This window comes from Haemaphysalis longicornis, unplaced genomic scaffold, assembly GCF_048455015.1.
Source record: "Haemaphysalis longicornis isolate Haplotype H1 unplaced genomic scaffold, Haemaphysalis longicornis Haplotype H1 scaffold_9, whole genome shotgun sequence".
In the NCBI taxonomy this organism is placed as follows: domain Eukaryota; kingdom Metazoa; phylum Arthropoda; class Arachnida; order Ixodida; family Ixodidae; genus Haemaphysalis; species Haemaphysalis longicornis.
This window is the reverse complement of record NW_027526460.1, coordinates 21333050-21359341: the sequence shown is the minus strand read 5'-3', so window position 1 is coordinate 21359341 and position 26292 is coordinate 21333050. Positions and strand designations below refer to the sequence as shown.

The following is a 26292-nucleotide window of genomic DNA, read 5'->3' as shown; positions in this document are numbered from 1 at the left end:
TTTTTAACCCTTTTTGCCGCCGGAAGACTGCAGATGACACGCAGCAGACAACAATGCACAGGCGACAACGCATCTCGCTGAAAACACGGTCCCATTTTTTTACTACTCTTGGTTCAAATGCATACAAAACGCTTGCGTGGTTGTACGTGTTGGGCTTTTTCGGCATAAGAAATTTACGTGAGTACCCAAATACCATTTTTTCGCCCAGGTCGTTGAACGGCGAACCGCGTTGTATAGTTTATTTTGTCACCAATAGATGGCGCCACTGTAAAACAAAATCCAAAACAGTGGACCAATCGTACGGCCACTTTTTGATGCATGGGGAGTTTCACAACTCCTATATCAAGTAACTCTGAACGCGCCAACCATGAGAAGGCAAAGTCCAGGTCGCCCATCAAGCCAACAAACGTGAAAACACAGGCAATGCCCCACAGCGATGACCAACCTCTCGCTTTCCTCCCCCACTCAATCCAGGTTTCTTTTACCAATGTTCGCTCTCCCCGTGTTTGTTGTTTGAGCCTCCGCACACACCACTTCTGCTTATCAGTGTCTTTCAAAGCTGCATTGTCGCTTTGTTACGTTTTTTTCCATTCTTTTTCACTCCATCTCTGCCTTGTACTATCATTCGTTTCACTTCCCCTTTTGTTGCCACTGGGTTGCATTGGCAGTTTCACACTATCGCCTTTTTCCCTCTCAATTTGCTGGGCCACGTTGGCCTTCCCAGCTTATCTGGCACGCACGAGGTGCACAGCTGGCAGGCTAGTGCCACACGGCGTGGGGGTCGCACGGCATGCAGAGCATGGCCTGTGGGCTAGTGCAGATGCCATAGCGTTTCTCTTACTTTTATGAACTTGGCATTTCAGTTAAGCGTTCGCAAATCAATTCAAATAAGTTCTTAGCCACCCTGTCGTGTGAAGCCGTCTACTAGGGCGGCACTTTCTTGTACCCCTATCATACAACACCCCGGCCATACGACCCTTTTATGCGGTCCCTTGAAAGTCACATTATCGGGGGTTCCACTGTACTGGCATCGTGTTCACTTCAAAGGAAAATATTATCATTAGCCCATGCCAGTCAATGAATGGATGAAACATTAATGGTGATTTGGGGGGCTTTGTAGCAGAGTTGGGGAAGAGTGAAAATAGGAAAGGGGAGTGTGATGACGGTCAATAGAGTTATTTACAAGAGCTACAGGAATCATAACAGTGATGCTACCGGCTTAGGCCGCTTTGGAGCAGCTTTTGGAGCAGGCAAAAGTGCGTTTTGGAGCAGCAAAACCAGCTTTCGGAGCAGGTGTTAATAGAAGCAATTTTAAGACATGTATCGCATTCTTGACAGGAAATCGCTAAAAGTACGCCCTTGAACGATAATAAAAAAATAAATAGAAGAACCCAGAACACGGATCTTTTGTCCCCACATTCATCAGTCTCCTGAAGAATGTCTGCATTGAACTTTGTGCAGCGGCCTGCACAATAAAAATTAAAAAAAAAAAAAAAAAAAAAAAACGAGCTCTCACTTTTGCGGAATAGCAGATTTACTATGAACAAACTAAAAAGTGATCGTCACAATGAACATGTTATGTTCGTTGTGAGGGGGCGAGAGCTGGTCAAGCTGCCAAAAGCAGCTTTTTCTTTCGCCCCCTCATGTACTAGTTGGAACCTGAAATAAAGGTTGTTATTTTATATTATTAAACTCGAGCGCCATTGGTAGGCTACCGTGGGAATGCTGACCAATAACATCAGTGGTGCCACGGCTTTGACTGCATAATTGAACATCACGCTTCTCTCCGTTGCACATGCATCACTATTTAGCAGCATCAGCGCTGCCACCGTAAGGGTCTAAAACGACAAGCCACCGATAGCCGCGCCATTGTTTACAAAGGCAGCGGGCAGCCATTCCTGGCAACCAACATGCAGCGCAAGGCTGAATCTTGCCCCCTCACGACACGCACCCAGTTGTGCACAGAAACTTCAGTTGACGTTCCCACAGCAAAACGAGCAGGCGCCTTGTAGGCATTGTGAAATCCAACCCCCCCCCCCCCCCCGAGACTATGTTAATTCCCTGCGAGGCCACATGCGCGCTTTTCACCTTCAATTTCCATGTATGTGAATTCTATGTCTCTATGAACTTTACGTGAAATCTAAGACAGGCATCCTCCTATGCATGCCGTACTCGTGAAGCCCGGCAACGTCAGGCGTCGTGAAATTGCCGTACTCGCGCGCTGGCGCGCGGCCCGAACTCTCACCGTTTCCTGCCCTTGCATACTATTTTCTCCCCCCAGTACTTTTTAAACTCTCATCTGTTTACAGTAAAACCTCATTGAAACGAACCTCGCGGGACCGCAAAAAATATTCGTATCATCTGAAATTCGTATGAACAACACAGACAAAAAAATTAAGCACTAAAACAAGTTATCGGTTATTTCTTTTCTTACTTTCGCATAAAGAAATCCGCGGCGTTTTTCCGCTTTTTTGAACCTTCATGTCGCCGAGCGGTCCTTTCTGGACTTTCATCTCGTCACTAGCGGTCCCCAAGCTCACTACAAGAGCATTTTTGCACGCGATTCGTGCGCATCAGCGTTGTGCGCGCGATATTTTCACGACCGCGTCGGCGATTCGGTGCCAGCGGTCTGAAAATTACGCACGACGCGCGTGGCAGTGGGAGGAGCCTGACGACTTGTGCCAATGGGAAGTCTTGCACCTCATGGCGGCAGTTACGTAGCGCTCGAGACAGCCGGCTGGCTCCGTCAGGGATGTTTAGGCTTAGCACCCCGACAGATATTTCATAGGCACTTTCACTAGCGGCGCGGTTGATGTTTTATAGCACCGTTCTCACTCACATTATTAGCTTATTTACCGCCCAAGAAAGTTCGTGTGTGCTTTGAGCGGTATTTTAAAGAGCGGTTAGAAGTTGCCTCCAGAGCGCCCCGTACCACTTCGCGACCGAAATCGCCGCCATGTTTCCGCGGCCGGCCGCGCCCCCTGAAGTGTGCGGGTGGTTTCGCGGCGGCGTCAGCATGCCTGTGAGTGCACCGCGTTTTCGCGAGCAGAAAGCAACAGCCCGGCCATTCCTGGAGAAAGCGACAAAAAGGGCAGAGAGCCCGTACGCCGCCGTAGCTTGCTCGCTCGGCAGTCGGGCGCCTCGCCGACTCGTTCGTATCATCCGCCGGGCACCGCAGGTTCGTCCGTAAGAGCCAAAATTTTTCCCATTTCAAACAATGCAATTTCACCGGGACTTATCAGAAATTCGTATCCACAATCCTAACATACAGATTCCACTGTAACTACGATTCCTGCGTCCTCATCTCTTGCCTACTTTTCTTCCAGCACAACGACGCCAGCACCCGGTCGATGCGTACGCTGTCGGGGCGCGTTGGTGAGTGAGTACGGCAATTTCACAACACCTGACGTTGTTGCCGAGCTTCACTCACGACTACGGCACGCATATCACGACGCATATCGCGGCCCGAAGACGGCGGCAGCCGGTCTCGCGAGCCCAAAAGGTGCGAAGCGCACTGCATGGAATTAACAGTCAACAGACTCAGGTAGAAGGGGAGATTTCACAACGCCTACGAGGCGCCATCCGCAAAACGTATCATCGCCGTTATCGCAACGAGGGCCAGTTTGCCTTGGCTTGGCTCGGATTGCGTCCTGTAAACAGGTGCACCGCGATGTCGTTTTCAATGGGGAACCTCAAGTAGTTAGTTTCGTTTCTGAAAGTCGGCGTACACCCTTGGGCGCAGGTTGGGTGCAGAATCGCCAAATTTATAGCGCTTTCCATTGGGCGAACAGGAGCACTTCTAACTGCACTCAAAGTGCTTTTGCGAGGTCTGGCGTCTTCCAGTGGTCGGGCAGGAGCAGGGGCATTGTGTTTCATTAGTTGAGGAGGAGCACTTTTTTGGCGCCGAGAACAGCCGAGAGCAGTTCTCGGTACTCCGTCGCCAGCGGAGTAACCAGGAATGCCGAGGAAGTCACATGACCTCTTTTACGTCACTTCTGGTTTTATCCCCGGGGTGGCGGAGGAAAAATGGCGGAATCTAGCAGCCAGGATAGTAGTCGTTCAGTGCGTACGGCAGCAGCTAAGCGCCGCTGTCTGGACGAGGGATTGCTGCTACTTTAACACTCGTCGCCTACTTTATCATTCGTCGCCGTGAGGAAGGCAGACACAAAACCACCGGCACGTATCTGGCAAAACTGGCGCGGAACAACTGCGTGCGGACAACGCGAGCGCGCGAAATGCTCCGGGAAGCAAGCGCGGGAAAAGTTTAGTCACATGACCCTTGACATCACGCCCTCCCTCTCTTTTCTCTGCTCCCGGAGCAGTGCGAATGTTTCATTCGCGGAACGAAAGCCCACGTCCCCGTTACTCCCGTGTGCTGCTCTGGCTGCTCGCTGCACTTGCTCCTGTTCGCCCAATGGAATTCGCCATTAGAGGAAATGTAGCAGGATGTAGCAGCCAGAGCACTTGGGCGCAGTTTGGCGCAGCGGTAGCATCACTGTCATAATCTTCGACAGCATTCACAACTAAAAGTGCAAAAAAAAAAAAAAAAAAAAAGACAGCAAAAACAAGCAAGCACTCTTCAGTCACGTGCGACGTTTTCTCCGGAACCGCCCCCCTAGGAGTGATTGTGCCTTTGAAGTGCTTCTCCTTAAGCCGTAGGCTGCAGCTTCAATCTTTTTAACACGAAAGTGTTTTATGCCCGGGTACACCAAGATATGACCGGCGTCGTATACATCACGTAAATGACATTACCAGAAAAAGTTCCGTTGACGTGGTTCTGCCCGGATTCGAATCACGAACTCCTCGCCGCAACGGGAGGTACATAGCGCTATACCAACTGCACTATGAATTTAAGGGGGGACGTGGCTTTCAAAATCAACTTTTTTATTTCTTTGTGGATTTTGATGAAAATTGGAACAGCTACTGGAAATCCTTCCGTGATAACACCATAAAAATTTCAAACTAATATGTATTTTGAAAACTTTTTTATGTATTAAATTTTCTTTCTGTTCCGCTTGTACAGAGCTTGAGCGGCTTATAAAACATGATAGAAAACTTGTTCGAAGTGCTTTGCATTCCCAAATGAATGGACGAGGTCGTGACAGTTTTAGAATTTTTTTTTTAAACACAATGTTTTTTAGTTTTCATTTTTTTAGAGGTTAATGTGCAATAGGCATGTCGACTGTGAACGATTATTTGAATAAAAAAATCACAAAAAACAAATCTGGAAAACCAAAAGTGTCACGACCTGAACTGTTCATCAAGGAATGTAATGCAAGAAACGGAATCAAAATAGACCCAGCGGTCACAAAGAAATCCCTGGTACAAGCGACACAGGTGGCAAAAAAAACTGTTTTGAAAAAACGGCTTCCGAAGTTGCAACATAGGTTTCACTTATCAAAAGTCGTCACGGTTGTAGCCTTTCATGTCCTTTTGAACATGGGGCTTCTGGAATGCCTTTCCTTGAAATTGGAGGGCCTTTTAGAGCCTTTCTCTTTCCAGAAAACATCATTTTCAGCTCCTCTGTGAAGAGTACATACCCCACTTTGCAGACCAAACGAAGGGGGAGATGGGTTTCAATGGGCTTTCAATGCAAAGTAGGTTAGCTGGTTGGCTGTATCACACTGAACAGCCTCCTTTTGCAGTGTTGTCACCATGGCAACAAGTTAAGCATTTTTTTTAACTTAAATTTGAACATTTTTGGCTTTTTTTATGTTTTATCATCTTGCCTGGCACAGCAACTTAGTACTCATACGTGCAGGTGTTCATGGCCAAAAGTTTGCATACCACAAGGATGAAAATGAGGTACTTTGAAGCTTCGTAGAGTATTCTGCATAACTCCCAACTTCAATGCAAGAGCATATTTTTTTACTACTTTTGAAATTTCCAATGGTGTTTAATTAGATCAGTTGTCCAAGCGAGAGGCGAGGAAGAGCAGTCTCTTCAAAAAACGGCGAAGCCAGAGATAACCTTGCAAGACGCACAGACAGGCACTGATGATGACCGTTGCAGGTCCGCAGCACATACCCGCGCGTAGATTGGCCATGGTTCCGCACATACCGTTCCCTGCTCCAATTGTTGACGGCTGACGGAGTTAACGGTTCAACCATGTAGTTTACAGGTGATGGAGAACTGATGACACGGTAAGGGCCGTGGTATTTGCAAAGCAGCTTCGTAGAAAGACCTGGCGTTGTAGAAGGTATCCACAGCCAAACTAGATCACCAGCATGAAAAGTGGGCGAGGAGTGGCTCTGGTCATGATGCTGCTTCTGACGACCCTGGTCATTTGCCGTGAACGAACGGGCAAGCTGTCGGCATTTCTCGGCATGATGCCTCACTTCGGAAAGATGGCGGCGTTCGGAAGCGTCAGGGCTGTATGGTAGGATAGTGTCCATGGTACAAGAAGGTTCGCGGCCGTAAAGTAAAAAGAAAGGTGAAAAACGCGTTGTGCTCTGTACCGCCGTGTTGTATGCGTACGTCACAAAGGGGAGTACCACGTACCAGTTCGAATGGTCCGAAGCGATGTACATCGCAAGCATGTCCCCCAACGTACGGTTGAACCTTTCGGCGAGCCCGTTCGTTTGCGGATGATATGCGGTCGTGGTGCGATGCACAATGTTGCATTCGGTCAGAAGCGCTTTAACAGCCTCAGAGAGGAATACCCGCCCCCGGTCACTGAGCAGTTCCCGGGGTGCACCGTGGCGCAGAACAAGGGAACGGAGGATAAATCCCCCGACGTCGCGCGCAGCGGCAGCGGGCAACGCGGCTGTTTCAGCGTAGCGCGTGAGGTGATCTACAGCCACGATGATCCAGCGATTGCCAGAAGGGGTGTGTGGTAAAGGGCCGTAGAGGTCGATACCGACTCGCTCGAATGGACGAACGGGGCACGGCAAGGGCTGCAGCGTGCCAGCTGGCTTCGGAGCAGGTGTCTTGCGTTGTTGACACTCGGGGCATGCGCGAACGTACTTGCGCACGAAGGCGTACATTCCCCTCCAGTAATACCTGTGGCGCAGCCTAGTATAAGTCTTCAGGACTCCTGCATGGGCGCTCTGCGGATCCGCATGGTGGGCGAAACACACCTCTTTTCGTAAGCTACGTGGCACCACTAGCAACCACTTCCGACCGTCTGACATGTAGTTCCGGCGGTAGAGGAGGTTGTCTCGAATAGAGAAGTGGGCAGCTTGGCGACGGATGGACCTAGACGGAATTCGTTTTGAAGCTGGCGACAAGAAGTCAACGATTGCAGCAATCCATGGATCCTTCCTTTGTTGGGAGGCCATGTCTGTGAGGGTGAGCGATGACAATAAGGGATCCATGGCGTCGATGCATGTAGCATCAACAGGCACAGGGGAGCGCGAGAGTGCGTCGGCATCAGAATGCTTGCGTCCAGACCGATAGATAACACGAATGTCATATTCTTGTAAGCGGAGGGCCCAACGGGCCAGTCGTCCCGTGGGATCCTTTAGGGACGACAACCAACACAGGGCGTGATGGTCGGTGACAACGTCGAAGGGCCGGCCATAAAGGTAGGGGCGAAACTTTGTAAGGGCCCAAATTATCGCCAGGCATTCTTTTTCAGTAACGCTATAGTTGCGCTCAGCCTTGGTGAGAGTTCTGCTCGCATACGCAACGGCATTTTCGTCGCAGTCGGGCTTGCGCTGAACGAGCACGGCACCGATACCAACACCACTGGCGTCCGTGTGCACTGCAGTAGGAGCGCTGGGATCGTAGTGGCGGAGAATAGGTGGTGAGGTTAGTAGACGTCGCAGGGATGTGAAGGCGTCGTCACACTCAGAAGACCACGCGGATAGACTGTTGTCGCCGTTGAGCAGCCGCGTGAGTGGGGCGACGATGGAAGCAAAATTGCGAACGAAGCGCCAGAAATAAGAGCATAGCCCTATGAAGCTGCGGAGGGTCTTCATTGAATTAGGCTTGGGAAAGTTGGCAACGGCACGCAGTTTTTCGGGATCGGGTGACACGCCGTCTTTCGAAACAACGTGGCCCAGGATGGTTAGTTTACGTGCACCAAAACGACACTTCTTGAGATTGAGCTGTAGTCCAGCTGCAGTGAGACAGCTCAGTACTTGGTGCAAACGAGCAAGATGTGTTTCGAAGTCAGGAGAGAACACAACGACATCATCTAAGTAGCAGAGGCAAATATGCCATTTGAGGCCGCGCAAGATGTTGTCCATCATTCTCTCAAAGGTGGCTGGCGCGTTGCATAGCCCAAAGGGCATGACGTTGAATTCAAAAAGCCCATCAGGGGTCACAAACGCCGTTTTGGGCCGGTCACACTCAGCCACCGGCACCTGCCAGTAGCCGGAGCGCAAGTCTAGGGAGGAAAAGAATTCGGCACCGTGAAGACAATCGAGAGCGTCATCGATCCGAGGTAAGGGATAAACGTCTTTACGGGTAATCTTGTTAAGGCGTCGATAGTCGACGCAGAACCTTAGGGACCCATCTTTTTTTGTAACCAAAACTACTGGCGACGACCAGGGGCTTTGTGACGGACGAATGACGTCGCGTTGCAGCATGTCTTCGACGTGTTCATTAATAATCCCGCGTTCTGACGCCGACACTCTGTAAGGTCGCTGCCTCAAAGGTGCGTGCGTCCCAGTGTCGATATGGTGAACTACCGTTGACGTTCTACCCAGGGGAGCTTGTTGACAGTCAAATGAAGAACGGAACGCGTGCAAAAGGTTCAGTAGCTGCTTGCGCTGGGTAGAATCCAAAGCGGTGTCGAGAGACTTCGTGAACACGTCGTCGGATAGAAGCTGGTCGGTGAGACGGGATGACGTCAGGGCGGTTAGCGGCAGGGTAGGCGCGTCATTGCAAATGTCGAAGCTGAGAATGGAGGAAGTAGGTTCAATTTGGCCAATCGACTCGCTGCGAAGCAGACTGACAGGGTTGTCTGTGAGGTTGGTAATAAACATCGTGGTGTGTTCAGCACGCAGCGTAAGGACGGCGAACGGAAGAAATAAATGCTTTCGGCGAACAATAAGGTTGGATGGCGTAAATAGAACAGGGCCATCCGGCAGGGTACCACAAGAAAGAGCCACTAACACTGAACTTCGCGGCGGAATATCGACGTCTTCGGAAAGTACGAGTTTTGTGTCACCAGAGACGTCACACTGTGGAAAAAGTTCCAGTTCAGCTCGGGCACAGTCGATAACAGCGTGATGACATGAGAGGAAATCCCAGCCAAGGATGACATCATGGGAGCACGAAGATAAGACAACAAATTCAATGGGATAGCAGGTGCCTTGAATACTCACTCGAGCAGTACAGGCTGCTATCGGGGACACGTGTGCTGCACTCGCAGTCCGAAGCGAAAGTCCAGAAAGCGGCGTCATTACTTTTTTCAGCGAGCGGCAGAGTGTAGCACTTATAACAGATATGGCGGCACCGGTGTCGACTAGAGCGAGAGCAGGGACTCCTTCAACAACTACATCTATAACGTTCGGTGGATAGGCACGAGGACTTTGAATTTTCGCCGAGTACGCAGTTCGTGCCTCTGGAACTGCGGGTATTAGTTTCCCACTTCCGGAGGAGCAGGCTGACGGCGCATAGGCGACAGGGAGCGGCGGCGGGGAGAAGGCGATCGGCGACTGGTGAACGTCGGCTGGTCGGGCTCAAATGATGTTGGGGAAGGCCTCGAGGATACGCGATGCTGAACGTGCCTAGGCGTGTATCCTGGAGTGTTGAAAACCTCAGGATGCGGCACCACACGGCGGCAGTAACGGGCGACATGTCCGGCGTATCCACAAGAGTAGCATATAGGGCGATTGTCCGGCGTGCGCCACGGATTGGATTGCTGCGCGACCACTTGCACTGGACGTCGAAATTGGGAGACTTGCTGATAGCTGGACGGCACAGTCACTGGGATGGTTGGTTCGAACGAATGGGTAAACGGTCGGGGTGGCTGTGTGACACATTCAGCATACGTCAGGGGACCGGTTAAAGCAGCCGGTGAAGCCAGGGGAAGAGCAACAGTAGCTACCTGGGGAACAGTAAGGGGAGCAGGAGCTGCTACCACTTGGCGATTAGTTGGCAGGGCCTCGGTGACCTGTTCCCGGATGGTGCGCTGAAGAGACGAAGGAAGGCATGAAGGCGGTGCCTCCGTCCGCTGGCGTGGCTCTTGAACGAACGGCACAATCGATAGTTGGCGTGCTACTTCCTCGCGGACGAAGTCCTTTATCTTCGTCTCAAGTGAAGAGTACTCGGAATTGAAAGTCAAAGCGGAGAGTTCTGCATTTGTCCCCAGAGATCGCCGGACCAGCACTCGTTGCCTGCGCAGCTCATCAAAGCTTTGGCCGAGGCTCACGACCTCCGTCACGGTCTTCGGGTCCTTGGCAAGCAACATAGTGAACGCATCATTATCGATGCCTTTTAAAATATGCTTCACCCTATCTGCTTCAGACATGGTCACGTCGACGCGCCTGCACAGATCTACAACGTCTTCGATGTAGCTGATGAAATTCTCCCCCTGCGTCTGCGCTCTTCCGCGGAGGCGTTGTTCTGCTTGTAGTCTGCGTACGGCCGGGCTGCCAAATGCTTGAAGGAAGCGGGTCTTAAAATCGCCCCATATTTTGAAGTCACGTGCGTTGTTCAAAAACCACGTCTGAGCCAATTGCGTGAGATAGAACTCGACGTTGCTTAACTTGGCGGGATCATCCCACTTGTTGTGAGCACTCACCCGCTCGTATGTCGACAGCCAATCCTCAGCATCATGATCGCCCTCGCCATTGAAGAATGGGGGATCGCGCTGACGGATGGAACCAGCGCAGACGATCTGTGGCATCGCTGGTGCTTGTTGATCAACAGCGTCAACGGGGGTAGTGGGCATTGGGAGCCTGCGGCTTCGAAGCTCCAGGATTCGTGCTGGTTGACGTTGAAACCGCACCTCCACCACTTCCAATGGTGTTTAATTAGATCAGTTGTCCAAGCGAGAGGCGAGGAAGAGCAGTCTCTTCAAAAAACGGCGAAGCCAGAGATAACCTTGCAAGACGCACAGACAGGCACTGATGATGACCGTTGCAGGTCCGCAGCACATACCCGCGCGTAGATTGGCCATGGTTCCGCACATACCGTTCCCTGCTCCAATTGTTCATTACACATTCAAGGCATCCAATATTTCTCGCAGCAAAGCCAGTATGCCCTAAGCAATGGTATCAATAATTTCACTAAAAAATCACTGTTAAATGCTGCGACAGTAACGTACATTTTTAATGCAGAGAACATATTTTTATTCCTATATTACTAACTCAAACCTGTTTGCATGAAAATTACAAGTGCACGGGAAACGTTGCGCAAGAAAGGCGATATGGCTCCCGCGCATTGCAGCGCACGCCTACCGCGACATATCGAACTTTGATTATACCTGATATGGCTGGTCAGGTCGCTTTTAAGATTAAATCTAACATTGCAGGCATTAATTACAACTACTGGCGTTCAATCGTAACCGGTTGCCCAGTCATGTGCTGCTCCAATGCGCATCGGCTATGCCGTGCGCGCCGCAGCGTTTGACGCGTCGACCGTTTCTTTCTCAAGGCTAGCGAGCCCACAGTCAAAACACAGCAATAACTAAGCATGTAAACATCGCAAACCCGACTAAAAGTTCACTATCGCAAGCGCGCACACCGCGTCACCCTCCGGGGTCTGGCGACGGTAGAGTCACGCGCACCACGAAGCGTTCGATGACCTCCTCCTTTTGAGCCACACAACTTCCCGTAATCTGGCTCGTCATCTCCGGCATTCCCACCGCGATAACGTCCGTGTTGAATACCATAGATTGAACAGAAACTCGGCCGAGCGAAGCGGCGAAAATGAACTCGAACCGCTCGCTACGCAGCTCAGGCGGCCGCCATCTTGCGTTGCGCCCGTGACATCCAATCAGGAGGGTCGTTGTTCTGCGCCCCGACCGGAGGACCAATAGCGCTTCAGCATCTATTTCTAGCTTCGTTTGTGCGTCGTTTCTTTTCTGCCGTTTGTGCGTTTGTGAATGAACGAAGATAAAAGAGACGAGCGGAACCGGAAAGACGATCGCTCGGCCGATCTAACCATATCAAAATAGCCGCGCCCGGTGGCACCGTTGCGGAGATAGAGCGCTCCGAAAATTGCCGTTTTTTGGCCCTTTTGCGTTGATAGTTTGTCACCGCGCCTGACAAAAGTATTTTTTTATGCCACTTTGCGACGCTTTTCAGCCTAAAAACTTTGCAGACGCATAGAATAGGAAACATAGAAGCCGAATATGTGGGTTTCAAAAAAACGATGTTTTGGTCATTTTTCCAAAGTTGAAAGCCGCGTCCCCCGTTAAGCGCAAGCAGGTTTACGAACGCGCTTTATATCTTTCCCACTACATTCTTTATTCAGATGGTGCTGCCGTCTAGGAGGAGAAGCAAAGTAGTTCATCATGACGCTAATAAGCACCGACAGTTGGCGCCTCGATGCCAGCGTCTTCATGTACATGGTACGCGGGGGAATTGAGGCACCCTCCGCCACCTACTGCTTTCGGTTTCAGTTCGGTTTCATTCGCACGGTTTGCAAGCGCCTGGGATTTCAATTGGATTTATGCAATGCCCCGGCGCACGTAATCCAGTGTCTGATGTTGATGCGCCTAACGGTGCCATACCGACGAAATATAAATAGCGATGCCCAAGTTCATATGGATACACAATAAACATTTTAATGCTCCTGTGAAGGCCCATTTCACCGGTTCCTATGAAAGAGGGATCAACCACATTTTTTTTCCGAAGAGCCCTGCGACTTTATTTAGTGTAGTTGCTTCTTCCTCAAAAGTGTGCCCCAAGAACCTGCGCGCACTGCTCAACACAGGGTACAGCTTGTAAGCGCACAGACAGTGTTGTCTCCCTGGCCCCTTGCCCTCTTGGACTCACTTGGAAACTCGATGACCTCCATGCGCTTTCCCGAGGTGTCCTTGCCGACAAACTTGAGGCCCGCCTTCTCGAACTCGGCGACATAGGCAGGGTTCACCTCGTACCGATGCCGGTGGCGTTCTTCAATTGTGTCCACATTCTGGTACAGCTTCCCTGCAGCAACAGCAGCGGCCAGACGGCTACTTAAAAGGACTCGACACTTTCCTGGGGCGGTAATCTCGTGTTCGTCCATTTTGAAAACGTTTGTCCATTTTGCATCTGTTTTATTGCGACGTACTTCCAGTTGTAGGCGGGCTTTGCGTTGAATTTTGCGCAGCTGTTCTTGTAAATACATTTTAAAACGACTAGACCTATTTTAAACTATCTTTTATGTGTTTATTGTTTCGCCAGCGAACCAACAACAAGGCTAAGAAAAATCGTATGCTCCAAAAAGCTGCGGCTCATAGCTCCGCTGTGCTTGCACGGCATCACATCTGGGTGTTTGCTTTTAGTCAATCAGGGCTTGCTCAAAACGGACATGTTTGTAACGGACAAAACATGAGAATACCACCCCTGATCTTCCTCTTCATACCCCTCATGACGGGCTCGTACAAGAGGAACAGCTACATGGCACTGCAGAATTACCCATCAGGAGAGAGAAGTGGTTTGCCGTTATGTATTTTCTACTTGGTTAGCAAGACAGGGTGGTCCTAACCCTAGTGCAGCATCACAGTGATAGCAGCCCAACATCCCCTAGCATTGATAAATCGCATGCATGCAGTGTTGTTACCATGGCTATCAACTCTCACAAAACACACAGGGATCGAACATGAGGATGGTGGGACCCATAAAACTAGCGCTTGAAAACGAGGCATGCGGGAAGCTGCATTGGCACAAACTGCATGAGGGCAGCCCAAGAAAGAACAAGAGAAAAGGAAAACGAGGCACACGTGTTGTCACCCACTGAGCACAGAATCCGCGGTGTTGAACACCGTCTCCCGCTTGCCAAGGCGCATTGTGCCTCCCATCTGGCCAACATTGTGCTCCGGCATCTCAATGATCTGCACAAAGAAAACAAACAACCAAACCTCAGTGTTAAAACAGAGCAATATTATAAAAGGATTTAGGACACAGAAAACAAAGGCTTGTTTTCAAGCAAATGTGTAAATGTTAATTTTTGAATTCAAAGCAAATATGAAACAAGCAATTGCTTTGTTTGCACAGTTTCAAATCAAAGTGAGTATTCAGCGATTTACAATATGAAAAACAAAGATTCTTTATTTCTCAAGCATGCTTCAATAACTACCTCAAAGAAAAAAAAAAGAATGCTCATTTAAATGTCCTGGAATGCATTTTTAAGGCCTACAACAAATGTAAAAAGCAATCCTGCTAAGTTTAGCTCTATTTGTGGGATGTTATGTGGTGGCAACTTTCATCTTGCATGGTGACCTCGTTCAACAGGGTTTCAAATGTAATGAATGAAATCTTCCCCACAAGGCGTCTCACTCAGCACTGGGAGCACGTTCTCGTGGCGCCATTCCACAAAGACGCGTGCAATACGCGGTTGTACGACGAAGCAAGGTTGGGGGGGGGGGGGACGGTCGTGGGGAAACATTTGAAGCGATCGGTGTTTGTGCTGTGGGCACAGGTTCGCCTCAATAAACTAATTTTGTAAACCAACCGTGCAACGTCTTGTCGCTACAATATATTCTGACAAGCAATAATTAGTAATCCCAACCAGAGTATGAAACATAGAGCACACTCACTGACCAAATAACAGAACCCCCCCACGTCATTGCTAATGCTGCGAAGACACGCATAAAGCATTCTATGGGACAAACTTTGCTTTCCCATAGCATTCTGTGGGACAAAAGTCGCAAGGAAGGGGTCTGCATCAAGCATGTCCAACTCACCACAGGATGCGAGGTTGTGGGATCTATCTCTGCAGAGTTGGCATCTTGCCAGCCGAGTGCACTGCGAGCGAACTCGATCACGGCACACTGAAGACCCAAACAGACGCCTGCACAACACAAAAGAAACCGCCTCCACTTCAGGGCAGTGTAACGAGCCTGCTCTACTTGCGAGTCTTTTTTCATTCTTAGGATCATTTATTTTGGCAACAAAAGAAAGGAAAAGGGGGGGAGAGTTTACAAAAAAACATGGACACAGTGCCAGCAGCTGCAGCCTGAAAAGCACGAAAGGCGTCAATTGCTCACCTAAGAATGGCTTTTTCATTTTGCGCGCCCACTCAATGGCGGCAATCTTGCCTTCCACTCCGCGACTTCCAAACCCTCCTGGAACAATGATGCCACTATGAGGAAAGGAAGAAAAGACAGAAGGAAAATCGGGATTAATTGCCTTTTTAATAGTACTAGTATGAACAACAACAAAAAAAGCATACGAGCGCTCATGGATGTATTCACACACACACACCGCCTCTTGAGAATAGGGTTCACGATCCCCAAAGTGCAGCATGCCATTCTGTTTCATGTGACGAAAAGTGGGATGTGGTCCCATATTAACACTCTGCCCAACATTTTACAGAGAAGCTGTCTATGGCTAGGATCAAGCAGATTATCTCCGACAACAGAGCGATGTAAAAAAGAATCGCAAGGGAGCCTAGCGCCATAGAGTTTCTTACAATATAACTAGAGGGGAAACTGGCGCTGCGATCGTACGCCTCAATGGGCGTGATGGGTAATTGTGGATTCGGATTGGCGCTTGATGGCTCCTAAAACTTACTATGGATTGCAGGCAGTTTCGTTTTCGTTTTGGATTTGCACGAACGCATTTGCCTAGGCGGGGCGTTGGGAGGAGTGATCAAAATGCGTTTCTCCTTGAACTGCATGCCTCGCGTGCACTGACGCCGCCCTGAATGGAATGTTTACAACCAGAGTTGCGAATTGGGTGGGTTATCAATGCATTGCCGCACAGCGAGCACGAAAACACAAATGACAGCACTCTGTGCGGCGAAGTTGTCTGCTAATTAGGAGTTGCGGCGCTCTCATTCGGCAGAGCAATGTATTGTCGAAGCTGACGACGGTTGCGAATCGCTTGGAACAGCCAAACCTTCCGTGCGAACGCCGGCTCCTACTGCGTAGAACAGCAGCACCGGCGGCTGATAGGAACGCAGCTTGATGTATGTCACTATATAACTTCTCCAAAGGTAATCGGTTTCTTTTTTCTTATGAGCACAAAAATTCTCTTACTAGTACAAACCACCAGCGCCGAAACTTTTACAAGTAGTTTTTAAAAAAGTCCGCGTCCTGCTGTAGTTGGCGAAAAATGGCAAACCTGCTCCACAAACCTTCTCGACTCCGCGTCTGCTTTGTATTTAAACGCGCCGTTTTTTTCGTACAAAACCGGTTTTTCGTCACTAACTTTCTTGTTCGCCATGTAATTTGTAAACGGAGAACCGGGCAGTAAGAGCTTTTTTGTCAAAAAACACAATTTGCGCAGCCATAAGCCCGTTTTGATCCTACGCAATCCGGTTCCAAAACTACCCATCATTCCCATTGAAGCGTAAGCGCCGCTGCCATGTTCGCGTTGACACTAGCGCCAGTTTCCCCTCTAGTTATTTGTATGAAACTCTATGCCTAGCGCCACCTTGCGGCACCCACTGAAATCCCGGGATCATAAAACTGTGTGCCACACCTTCAGCATTAAAAAAAAAAGTTCATGAAAAACAAACAGTGCTGACGAAGCTGACTAAGCTGATGAAGCTTATCAAGATTGGGTTGCCAGCAGTCAGCCGCATTAGTTCGCTCTTTCAATGGCCCTTTTCCCCATGCTTAAAGGGTTCATGAAGAGAAAATACAAGTTTGTTTAACTTTAAAGTGTTAGGCTTCAGTACCCCACTCAGCTCCATTCTAGCCACGAAAGATGTTTTTTAACCGATAAAAATGCAAGAAATACTTAACAACTTTCAAATTTCGCACCACAGTGACGTGTTATCGGCGCGAGTGACGTCATATGGGCAATCACTAAAAACATAATTTCCAGTGGGTTAGGTGCACGTTAGCATTCAAGTGATTCGATCAAACGGAACTAGTGGCCCCACTACAATCGTCCAGTCATGTGTCCTGGCGATTGATTAGTTCGGCCGCCGCCAATGGCCCAAACAAGATTCTGTGACGTCATAGAAAAGTTGCTGGAAAGGGGCTAGCGAGTCGCCACAGCTCCACACAATTTCTTTAATATCTCCGTTATTTTTTGGAAGTTTGTGATGAAATCGGTATCATTTTTATCAGGACAAAGCAGGCTTTCTAATAAACCAAACTTGTATTTTGTCTTCATGGCTCCTTTAAAGGCCAACTGCAACGAAATTTTCGGCTCCTTAAATGAATGATTTTCCGGTAGTATTACCTTAAAAGGTGCCACCTGTAAAATTTCAAGGCCCAAAAGTGCATCATTGCATCGTAAACGAAGATCAGAAATGCTATTTTCAAACCGAAACTGGGAAAAAATGGCGGCCATTAAGGCCCGCCGGAAGTGACGTTACACTCAGGAATCAAGTGGGCGCAGCCTGCGGATTCTCTCACGGTTGCCTACAAGAAGACAGCACGCATGTGATGTGTTTTGAGTCGTCCATTTTTTCGAACACTTAAAACATGCATGAAAAGGAGTTTTGAATTTCGTACAACCATTATTGCTTCGCAGTGAGCTGCTGAGGCGCGCCTATAATCGTCCGGTAAAACGAAAACACAGGCATCGCGAGGCATCTTGGCGAAGCTGGGAGCTAGGAAATATGTACACAAACGGCAGTGTTCAGCGCCAGATGGGCACCGGCACAGCGAATATGCCCCTTGCTGATTGAACCATCTTGTGTATGTGAGAGAAGAAAAAAAGCTACCGCGGGAGGCAAGCATCGAAACATGCCGGCTAGCATGTAAAGTTCGGTGTTAGCGCATATGTTATCGAAGTTCAAATCCAGAATTTTGTTATTTTTGTTTACGCAGGCAGTTTTGTTCCTGTTAGCAGGGTTCCCACGCCAAGTCTTTAGATAATGATGCCATGCAGCGACGAAAGCACTGCAGACCTTTCCTGCGACTCAGTGCTGCCAAATGTGCTCCCCTCCCCCCTATTTATATAAATTTTTTCTAACCGGTGAGCGAAATGTCGCATAATATTGTTTGAATGAATCAATTCCGAGCAGTGCGCCGCATGCTGAAATTCTGTCGCAATCTGACCGGTGTGATAACAGTGACAATAGGGTATCGCCTCACGTCAGCCGTACTCACGCCACTCACGCTCTCGAAGAGTCGACCGGCCGCGATCGTGCGGGGGGCGCACAGCTACCTGCCGTACTCATTCGCACCCCGACCGGCACCACAACAGCGTATGGTCTCGCGTCGGCCGTTCTGCGTATTGCCCACTCGTAGAGACGCCCGATCGCACGCTTGCAGTGCACCTCACAGCTGCCGTAGTCGTTCGCACGCCGACGCACCGACCAGTAGAGTTGCCACCTGACCGGTTTTGGACCGGCCCCACCGGTTTTTTAGACAGCAGGCCGGTTGCCGGTTTGTACCTAAAAACGGCCGACATTGGCCGGTTGTTTGGCTATCGTGCCGCAGTTATTCATTTTTGGCCTTTTGTAAGCGTAAATACATGTACTACAACAACCAATATGTGTCGACAGCTGTGCAAAGAAACGCGAGCAGATGAAATGCGCGGCCGAGCATGATTCCCGAGATGGAAGGGGACCAAAGGGAGGAACAGCACAACGGAATGCCGCAAGCAAGTGCAGTTACTCTTCAGTGCAGCACATGCAGAGCAATAGCCAAAACTTCAATCGCCTTCAGTGCAAACGTTATGCTGCTTTCTCTGTATCTACAAGAAATGGCATTGCATGTCAATAAAAAAAATGGTGTCTTTTTTTCAACACAAACTCAACCTTCTACTCCCCCCCCCCCCCCCCCCCCCCCAATCTGAACTGCCGTTTTTTTTTTTTTCGGGGAAAGGTGGCAACCCTACCAACCAGCCGTGCCAACAGCGTATTGCCTCGCGTAGGCCGTACACATGTCTCGCGTGCTCGTCGAGTCGACCAAAAGCCTGCTGTCGCCGTCGCGACCACGAAATCAGCCGTTATGCTACTGCCGTACTCGCTCGCCGACGGTGTATTGCCCGCGTCGACCGGCCCCGGCACTCTTCAAATTTGCTCTTTATGTCTCGGAAACCCAGCGCTTCTTTAGCTGCTCGCATTACGGAAACGTGTAAAAGCAATTACTCATGCAAGATGCACAAATTACACTGCTCACTCGCGTAAGACCACGCGTAAAAGGGTTACTGATGAGAGGCAACGGCCGCTCGGGGGTCCTGACTGGAACGTCACATCCGGAAGTTCGCCGCAGTGGCGACCAGTAGTGGCGACGCTCCGCTAGGTGCTCCATTGGCTGAAGTGGCATGTTTTCAAACTGTTTTAATAAAAATACTGCGCGTGTGTGGAGCTTAAAATTAGTTCACAAGAGACTTTAGTGGTATATACCACACGTTGAAACAGAATTTGGGGCAGGTAAATTTTCATCGCAGTTGGCCTTTAACACTACAGGGGTCACTGCACTCGCGCCGAAGTCAAAATCATTAGTCGACCAGTCTGCATTTTAGCCAATAGTATGCTGAAAACGGGTTCGTACTAATGACATTGCATGCAAGTGAGCTCTGCTACTACAAAAGGGGCTGTGGGTTGGGCAGTGCTTCCACCACACAGCACAATGACCATGTCCAAACGGCAAATTTTTTACTGGATTGGTAGCACATCAAGCACTTGTCTGCGCTGAAGTCCGTTTATACGCTTTGTAGTGAGTGAGCTAGAACAGGCATTATGGACTGCGCATGAAGGGCTGTCTGCACGACTCCTGGCCCGACCGGATGGATTGGACGACGTCAATGTGCCGTTTATTCTCCGCTGAAGTTAGCCAAACAAAAGTTTTACGCTCAGTCAGGTGTTCTGGCACAGCGTGGCGCAATCTGAATGAATTTTATGGCTTCGGCACAGCTTGGCTCACAAATAGAAAATTGTATCAAAATGGCACAATTGGAGCAGCTGTTGCACCCCTGGTCATGGACCAGGTCAGTGGGATGGAGCGAATTGCTTTATACAATCGGCCCAGTTACTTTACACGCTTATTTGGTAACAGTACGATGCAAGGGACGGTTGACAACTACAAGTACTCAGTAGAAATGCACTGCGTGAAATCAGCGCCCGTGCAGTGTTCCCCCTTTTCTTAGTCCTACGTGCTGCTTGCTTTGGCTACAGTGTAATCGTTTATGAAGCTTCCTTGCAATCTTCCTTCCTCCCACATTTCTCCCTCTCTGCAGATCTCTGGGCCCGAAGCTCCCAAATGTGCGCTCTGCCGTTGAAAGGACCACTTACTCTGCAGTGCAGAGGTTCTGCCAGGCCGCATGGAACTTGACTGGGTGGTCCGTCTTCATGGCAGGCTCCAGCTCTTCCGCATCTATATACTGGGGAGAAGAACGTGGGTGCAGAAAGAAATAACACCCCTGAGACAGCACATTAGGGCAGGGTTGGAGGCGGACACACTTGATGCCAGTTAACGCGTGGAGTGCACGCGCTCAGGCACTGGCTTCCTAGTTCCGCTGGGGTTTTTCATGTGAAACCCAGCTTTTCCAGCTTACTACAGATCTTAGCCTTAAAGGTGTGCCACCAAATTTGTTGCTTGTGCATTCTTTGTTGCAAACGTTTTATATTTCGTTAGAAAGCATGATACATACTCTCACATGCACCTATTCTGAGTAAAAAATTTATTATCACACGATTCATGTGAACAGGATTCGGTTTCGGTTTCTGGGCGCCGATTCAAGCAGTGACGTCACAGTGTTGCGAGGACGCTCTGCAACGTGTGTCTACCATGCGGCGCTGCGGTACGTTGCGACTTTACTGCGGCGTCTGCTCCCCCACATACGTGCTTCACCACGGAAGTAAACACGCCGACTCGTCACATCAAGCCGCCACAGCTCCAACACGGATTCTTTGCCTGCATCCTCGGATGCAGACAAATGAAAACCATGGATATGCAAACCATCAAAATGCTAAAAAAAAAAAAAACGCTAGAAAAAAAAAAAAAAAAAAGTTGCCCCCGCCGCGAATCGAACCCGCAACGTTGATCGGGTGGGCGCAACGCGCGAGACCACTGAGCCACCAAACAAATTGTTTCACACCGCGATATAGCCGGTATACTAGATGGAGGCCCATCCTTGGAGTCGTACGTCGGTGTTTACTAGCTAGTTTACGGAATTCCTGACTTGTAAACTCAAATTTCTTAAATAGCACTTGCGCAGCAAGGTTCCACGAAGCCCCCGCAACAGCTTATCGCCATCAACTCTGCTCTTTTGCGAAAGCGCTCGAAGAAATAAGTGTGCCCGGCTGCAACTGCGATTTTGCACTGAAGGGATAGTGCTTGCCGTACTTTGGTTTTACGTTTAACGTTAAAAACCTTTGCCGATACTGATCTCTTATTACCCAAATTACCCTACGTAACTCTTCTTCTGCACGAAATTGACCTTATATTTTCTACAGGCGAGCCGATCGCACACGCATTCCGAGGTAGCGGCGTCTCCGAAGAGCACAGCCGAAGCGTCGAACGCCAAAATACGGATCGCATTAGCGCTAGTGTTGAGTTGTATGGGCTTCATGGAACTTACTGAGTTTATTACACTCTAGAAACTAACAAAATAGAGCCGCGTTCATTGCGGCACGAATGTTGTCGGGGCGCAGTTTTCGCTTCTCGGTCGATTCCTGACGACGCGTCGGGCGACCAGTCAGGCGACCGGTTTTGTTGGTGTCTTCGGTAGGTGAGTCAGTCACACTACGACGACTTTCCATCGGCCAACGTGTTTGTGCGCCGTCGGCGTAGTGTGACAACGCGGTCTGGCAATTCGGCAGTTGGCTGATGGTTTCGCGACTCGTCGGCGTCGCGTCGGCGTCGCCGTCGTATCGGCATAGTGTGCCTGATACGACCAAGCGACCAAACAAACTGTGGTAACTGGAGTTCACGTTGACGTCGCTCGAGTCGCTAACGTTGTATGAGGTCACAAACTTTGTTATGCTGGCAATTCACTGACGTCATGGTTAGTGGCGCTAGCGATGGGTCCCGATTTCCAGAAGAGCATTTAGGTCATTTTTAGAAGCGAATTAAAATATATATTAAGCGCTTGCTGTACCCAGCACTTCGTGTTGAGGGTCGTTGCATGCAGAGGAAGCCTACAGCAGGCTTTTTACAGAGTTAAAATTTGGTGGCACAACACCTTTAATCTAGATTCTTCTTTTCAAACAGATGTCATCTTTATTGACTTTTCCAAAGCTTTCGACCGTGTCCCTCACCAGGGACTCATTAGTAAACTCTCGTGCCTTTGCCTGCACCCATTGATACTATCGTGGATTAGATGTTATCGTGGATTAGATGTCCTACACTTCAAGTTGTTGATCAATTAGCTCTCGTGCTACAAACTACTAGCCTCCTGGTTAGCTCAGTTGGTAGAGCGACTGCTCCGGTTAAGCGGTGGTCCCGGGTTCGAATCCTGGACAAAGACGAATTTTTCTTTAACTACGAAGTTTCTGAGAAAGCTGTATAGCTTTCCTTTGTAGCCGTATGGCTGCTTTAGGTGGATGTCAAACTTTCCTTCACAGACATTGTAACTTTAGATGTGGTGCCACCAGTCACTAACTGCAGTTGTGGAATCGAAGGGGACAGACACCCGCAATCTCTGCTTATTATAACTTCAGCCAGCACACAGAGGTTCAGTCAGCTATGAAACGACGACGAGAACCCCTGCTAATAGAAATGCGACGTACAGAAGTGGTTAAAGGGCACTGAAGTGATTTGTAAACATTGCGGGATTACGAGCGCAAATTGTAGTCCGGAGTCCCTAGGCCCCGTTTCGACCACTCTGACCGCGTTTACGCGAATTTATTTAGTAGAAAAATCAATTCGAAAATGCTGTCCTCCTCTCTGCACCCTAGCCCATTTTCTGTGACGTTTTCGTGTGACGTCAGGAGGAGAGGAGCTGGCAATTGGCTGAGCTACTGCACGGCTCGCCTGCCTTCCGACAGAGTCAGTTGGCCCAGCGTTTCGTCCGCCGGCCGCTGACGGGTCGTCGCAATTCGTTCGCTCAGTTGAAACGAAGCCAGGACACGTCTGTGAATGGAAGAATGTGCCTTTCTTTACTTCGTTAGTTTGCACATTGTATCTAGTTCCAGTGTCAAGGTCGCTTCACACAAGCGTTGCACAAGCGCACATGTGACGGTTCGCTGACTGGTACGCCAGTAGGCAGATATAAAGCCTCTTGAAGGTGGGAGAAGAGTCAGTGAAGTCACTATAGGTACTAAGGAAATAAAATCAACAGATACTTTTACCATACAGCGTAAAACTAGGGTGCGGGAAGCACTTTTTTGCGCTCAGCGAACAAGCACAGCGGTCAGCAGCACGACTACGCATCTGCAAACGCTTTTCCGTCTAAGAAATGCAATTGCTAAACGTGAGATATTGTGAAAACTTGTGGGACGCTTACTGCACGAGCACAATACAACAAATAGTCACCTAAGCTGCTTAAAATGCTAAAACTAAATAAAAGTGTTAACTGGTTATACATTATATACCTTATATTTCCAAAGTAAGCAGCGCTCGCCCGTGGCCGAGTGGTCTGGAGCGCTAAGTATGTTATTGCAAGTGTTTTGCAAGTCACGAGTTCGAATCCCCGGGGGTACGTCCTTTTTTTTTTTTTTTACAAGTTGACTTTTTCATTTTCGACCGATGTTTTCTATACTGACTTCATCTTTTTTTGGCCGTAACATTCACTGCTCCATGAACTAGTTCACAGAACGTGCGCAGGCTGACACTCGCGCGCTAGCGAGTTCTCGTTGGCGTGCTGTTGCCATAAGCAACGACTGCTTGCGGGGAGTGGGCACAGGCCAGAATCAACAGACCCTTGGCCTGGTGCTAACACACTTTTTACGATACAGGCATGAGTGAGGCAAGCTCCATTATCGGGGAAAAGCACATGGCATTTAAGCATCTGCGGGGCTGCGGAGGGCGTTCATCCACTGCGTAGGCCTCAGCAAGGGATTGCTATGATTCCAAGCCGTCCTGGGAGGCTTATCTTATGCATTTTACAGCCAACAACATGGCAGAAGTGCGATACGACGATTACTGAGATATCGAGAATGCCCATCTAACAATGCCGTCGGATGTCAAGCATGTTGTTTTACAGAACCGAAACCGAAATTTTTTTTAATTCTAACCTTGGAAATCGTCCAATCGCGGTGCGTCTCCTACCGTCGTCACAACCTTTAGTTGGTGCGGCCGCCGCAAACCGCGCATGGTAGTTTTTCTTATTTCGCGCTTTGTAAAATAATTACCGACTTGTCAACCGGATAAACAATGAAAAGTGTGCTCATTTGAGCCAGTCTATGCAGTGCAAGCAAAAACGGGAGCTTGACAAATTCACTTCAGTGTCCCTTTAAGGCTTACAGACACGCGTATGAGTGTGAATGTGCATGTGGGCTTGTGCGCAAGCCAGGAATCAGGAATACCGGGAGTGCACACTGGGCTCTCCCAATCGCTTAGCTCCCGATCAAGCAGCATCACAGATGTTGAGTCCTGCAGGCATGATGGATAGTCAGAGCACACAGTGGAAGAAGCTGTGCACTCTGACTGTTCACCAGGCTTGTGAACTTGACATCTACAATTCTTCATCTTCCGCAAACAGTTAAAGATGAGGAAGCTTATAGAAGCTGTTGTCAAAAACAGTGTAAATACAGTCATAAAGCAGATTCAGAACTATTTCATAAACTCTGGGGGTAAAAAATGAATTAGAATAAACCTTTTGCAATATGCTGTGATGTTCTTTTGAGTTTATTTTAGTCGTACGGTGCCCACTTGAACTATGGGTTGATCAGTTAGTGAAAACATGGTTCCCTACTTGATTCCCTACCTATGAAAACATGATTCCCTACCTCTCATATAAGAGACAGAAATTGCTCCCCGGTACTGGCTTCTTATAACGGGGTTCAACTGTATTATCACACTGGTTAATTTAGAGCAGCTCTTCATCACGCACCTCCTCCAAAACAACGTTTCAAGCACTTTTACACACTCAGGAACAAAGGAAAACCTTTAGGTAAGCATAATTTAGAAGAACCACAAGTTGAACTGAAATCTCTCCGTTTTCGCGTTCGAGCAACGTGGATGCAAACCTGAAAAGGAGCGCTTCTCTCAGCACCTGCATAAAAATAAGTTTCAATCGCCATGTGGTTCACTACGCTAAGCTTCCTAGTCTTCAAAATTGCCTCAGTCCTTGCACGAGACGAAACATTTGCCGACACATGCTGTTCCGGACACATTCATCTCTGCCCCGGGAACTTCGTATACAGGCGGGAAGGATGCCCACCCACCATGATCTTGAGCTTGTGGTTGCAGGCGAGGGCGGAGTGCTGGAGGGCCTTGATGACGGACGAGTAGGCGTCCTGCAGCTTGATGTACTTGCCCACCAGGGCAATGGTCACCTCCCGGGTGAGGCGCTCCGTCTTCACAGCCAGGTCGCGCCACTTGTACATCAGCCGGCGGGGCCTCGGGGCCGGCACCTGAGGCAACGATTGTTCCCAACAACCCTCCTTGGTAGGGCAATTTGTACGGGCCTGGCATGCTTCCCTGTTTTTGTTAATAGATTTCTCTGAGGAAATCACCCCGATCCTTATAAACTTTGGTCGAACGGGGGAAAATGTGAAAACCAGCTCTCGGAGCCACCTTAGGTGGGAAGACGACGACTCACCTGCAGGTGCAGGCGCTCGGCAAAGAGCTCGACGATGCCCTGCTCCTCCATGAAGATGGGCACGTGGTAGATGCTGGGCACGTCGTGCATGCACAGCACCTGTCGGGGCTCCACGTGGCAGAAGTTGGAGATCTTGTCCTTCACAGCCTTGGTGATCTCGTTCTCGCTCCGGCACACGATCTGCAAACAGGGCCAGCGAGGCCAGCGCACTCAGTCCCCACCCAGTTGACCGGACGCAATCACTAATAAAACTCGCTCTGCATGACAACCATACACTTCTTGGAAGAAAAAACTTGAATGCTACACACAGAGCCCTCCCTTTGCAAATTGATTTCAATGAAATCACAACCGAGAACTGTGAGATCTTGCTAAGCAGAACCTTAACGCAGAAAAAATAGAGCCCGCAGAACTTCTCCGGCACCAAACGATGCTTTATTCACTGAGAAATTAATGGATTGGAAGTTAAAATTTTGATTCTCCTGCCAGATCATGTGTTTTGTGACATCTGCAATGACGTAACCAAGACAGATCATTAAGCGAACGTTAATACGTCGCTTACTCTGCAGCGATCTCTGGAACGTATACACCAATCGGCCAGTGTCGCCTGAGACAACCCCAAAGTGTCGCACTG

At 49.3% G+C, this 26292-nt stretch overlaps 1 protein-coding gene across 1 annotated transcript in view; it reads right to left on the bottom strand.

Moving 5' to 3' along the window:
- The window catches only part of Ctps (CTP synthase), a 47880-nt gene that overhangs the window by 16112 nt on the left and 5476 nt on the right, over positions 1-26292 (bottom strand). Inside the window, exons 7-13 of the mRNA XM_077682410.1 lie at positions 25662-25841; positions 25285-25473; positions 20248-20336; positions 15092-15186; positions 14789-14895; positions 13840-13936; positions 12897-13049 (exon numbers count right to left, since the gene is read on the bottom strand). Of these exons, the coding sequence (XP_077538536.1) occupies positions 12897-13049; positions 13840-13936; positions 14789-14895; positions 15092-15186; positions 20248-20336; positions 25285-25473; positions 25662-25841 (910 nt within the window). The remainder of the gene's footprint in view (positions 1-12896; positions 13050-13839; positions 13937-14788; positions 14896-15091; positions 15187-20247; positions 20337-25284; positions 25474-25661; positions 25842-26292) is intronic.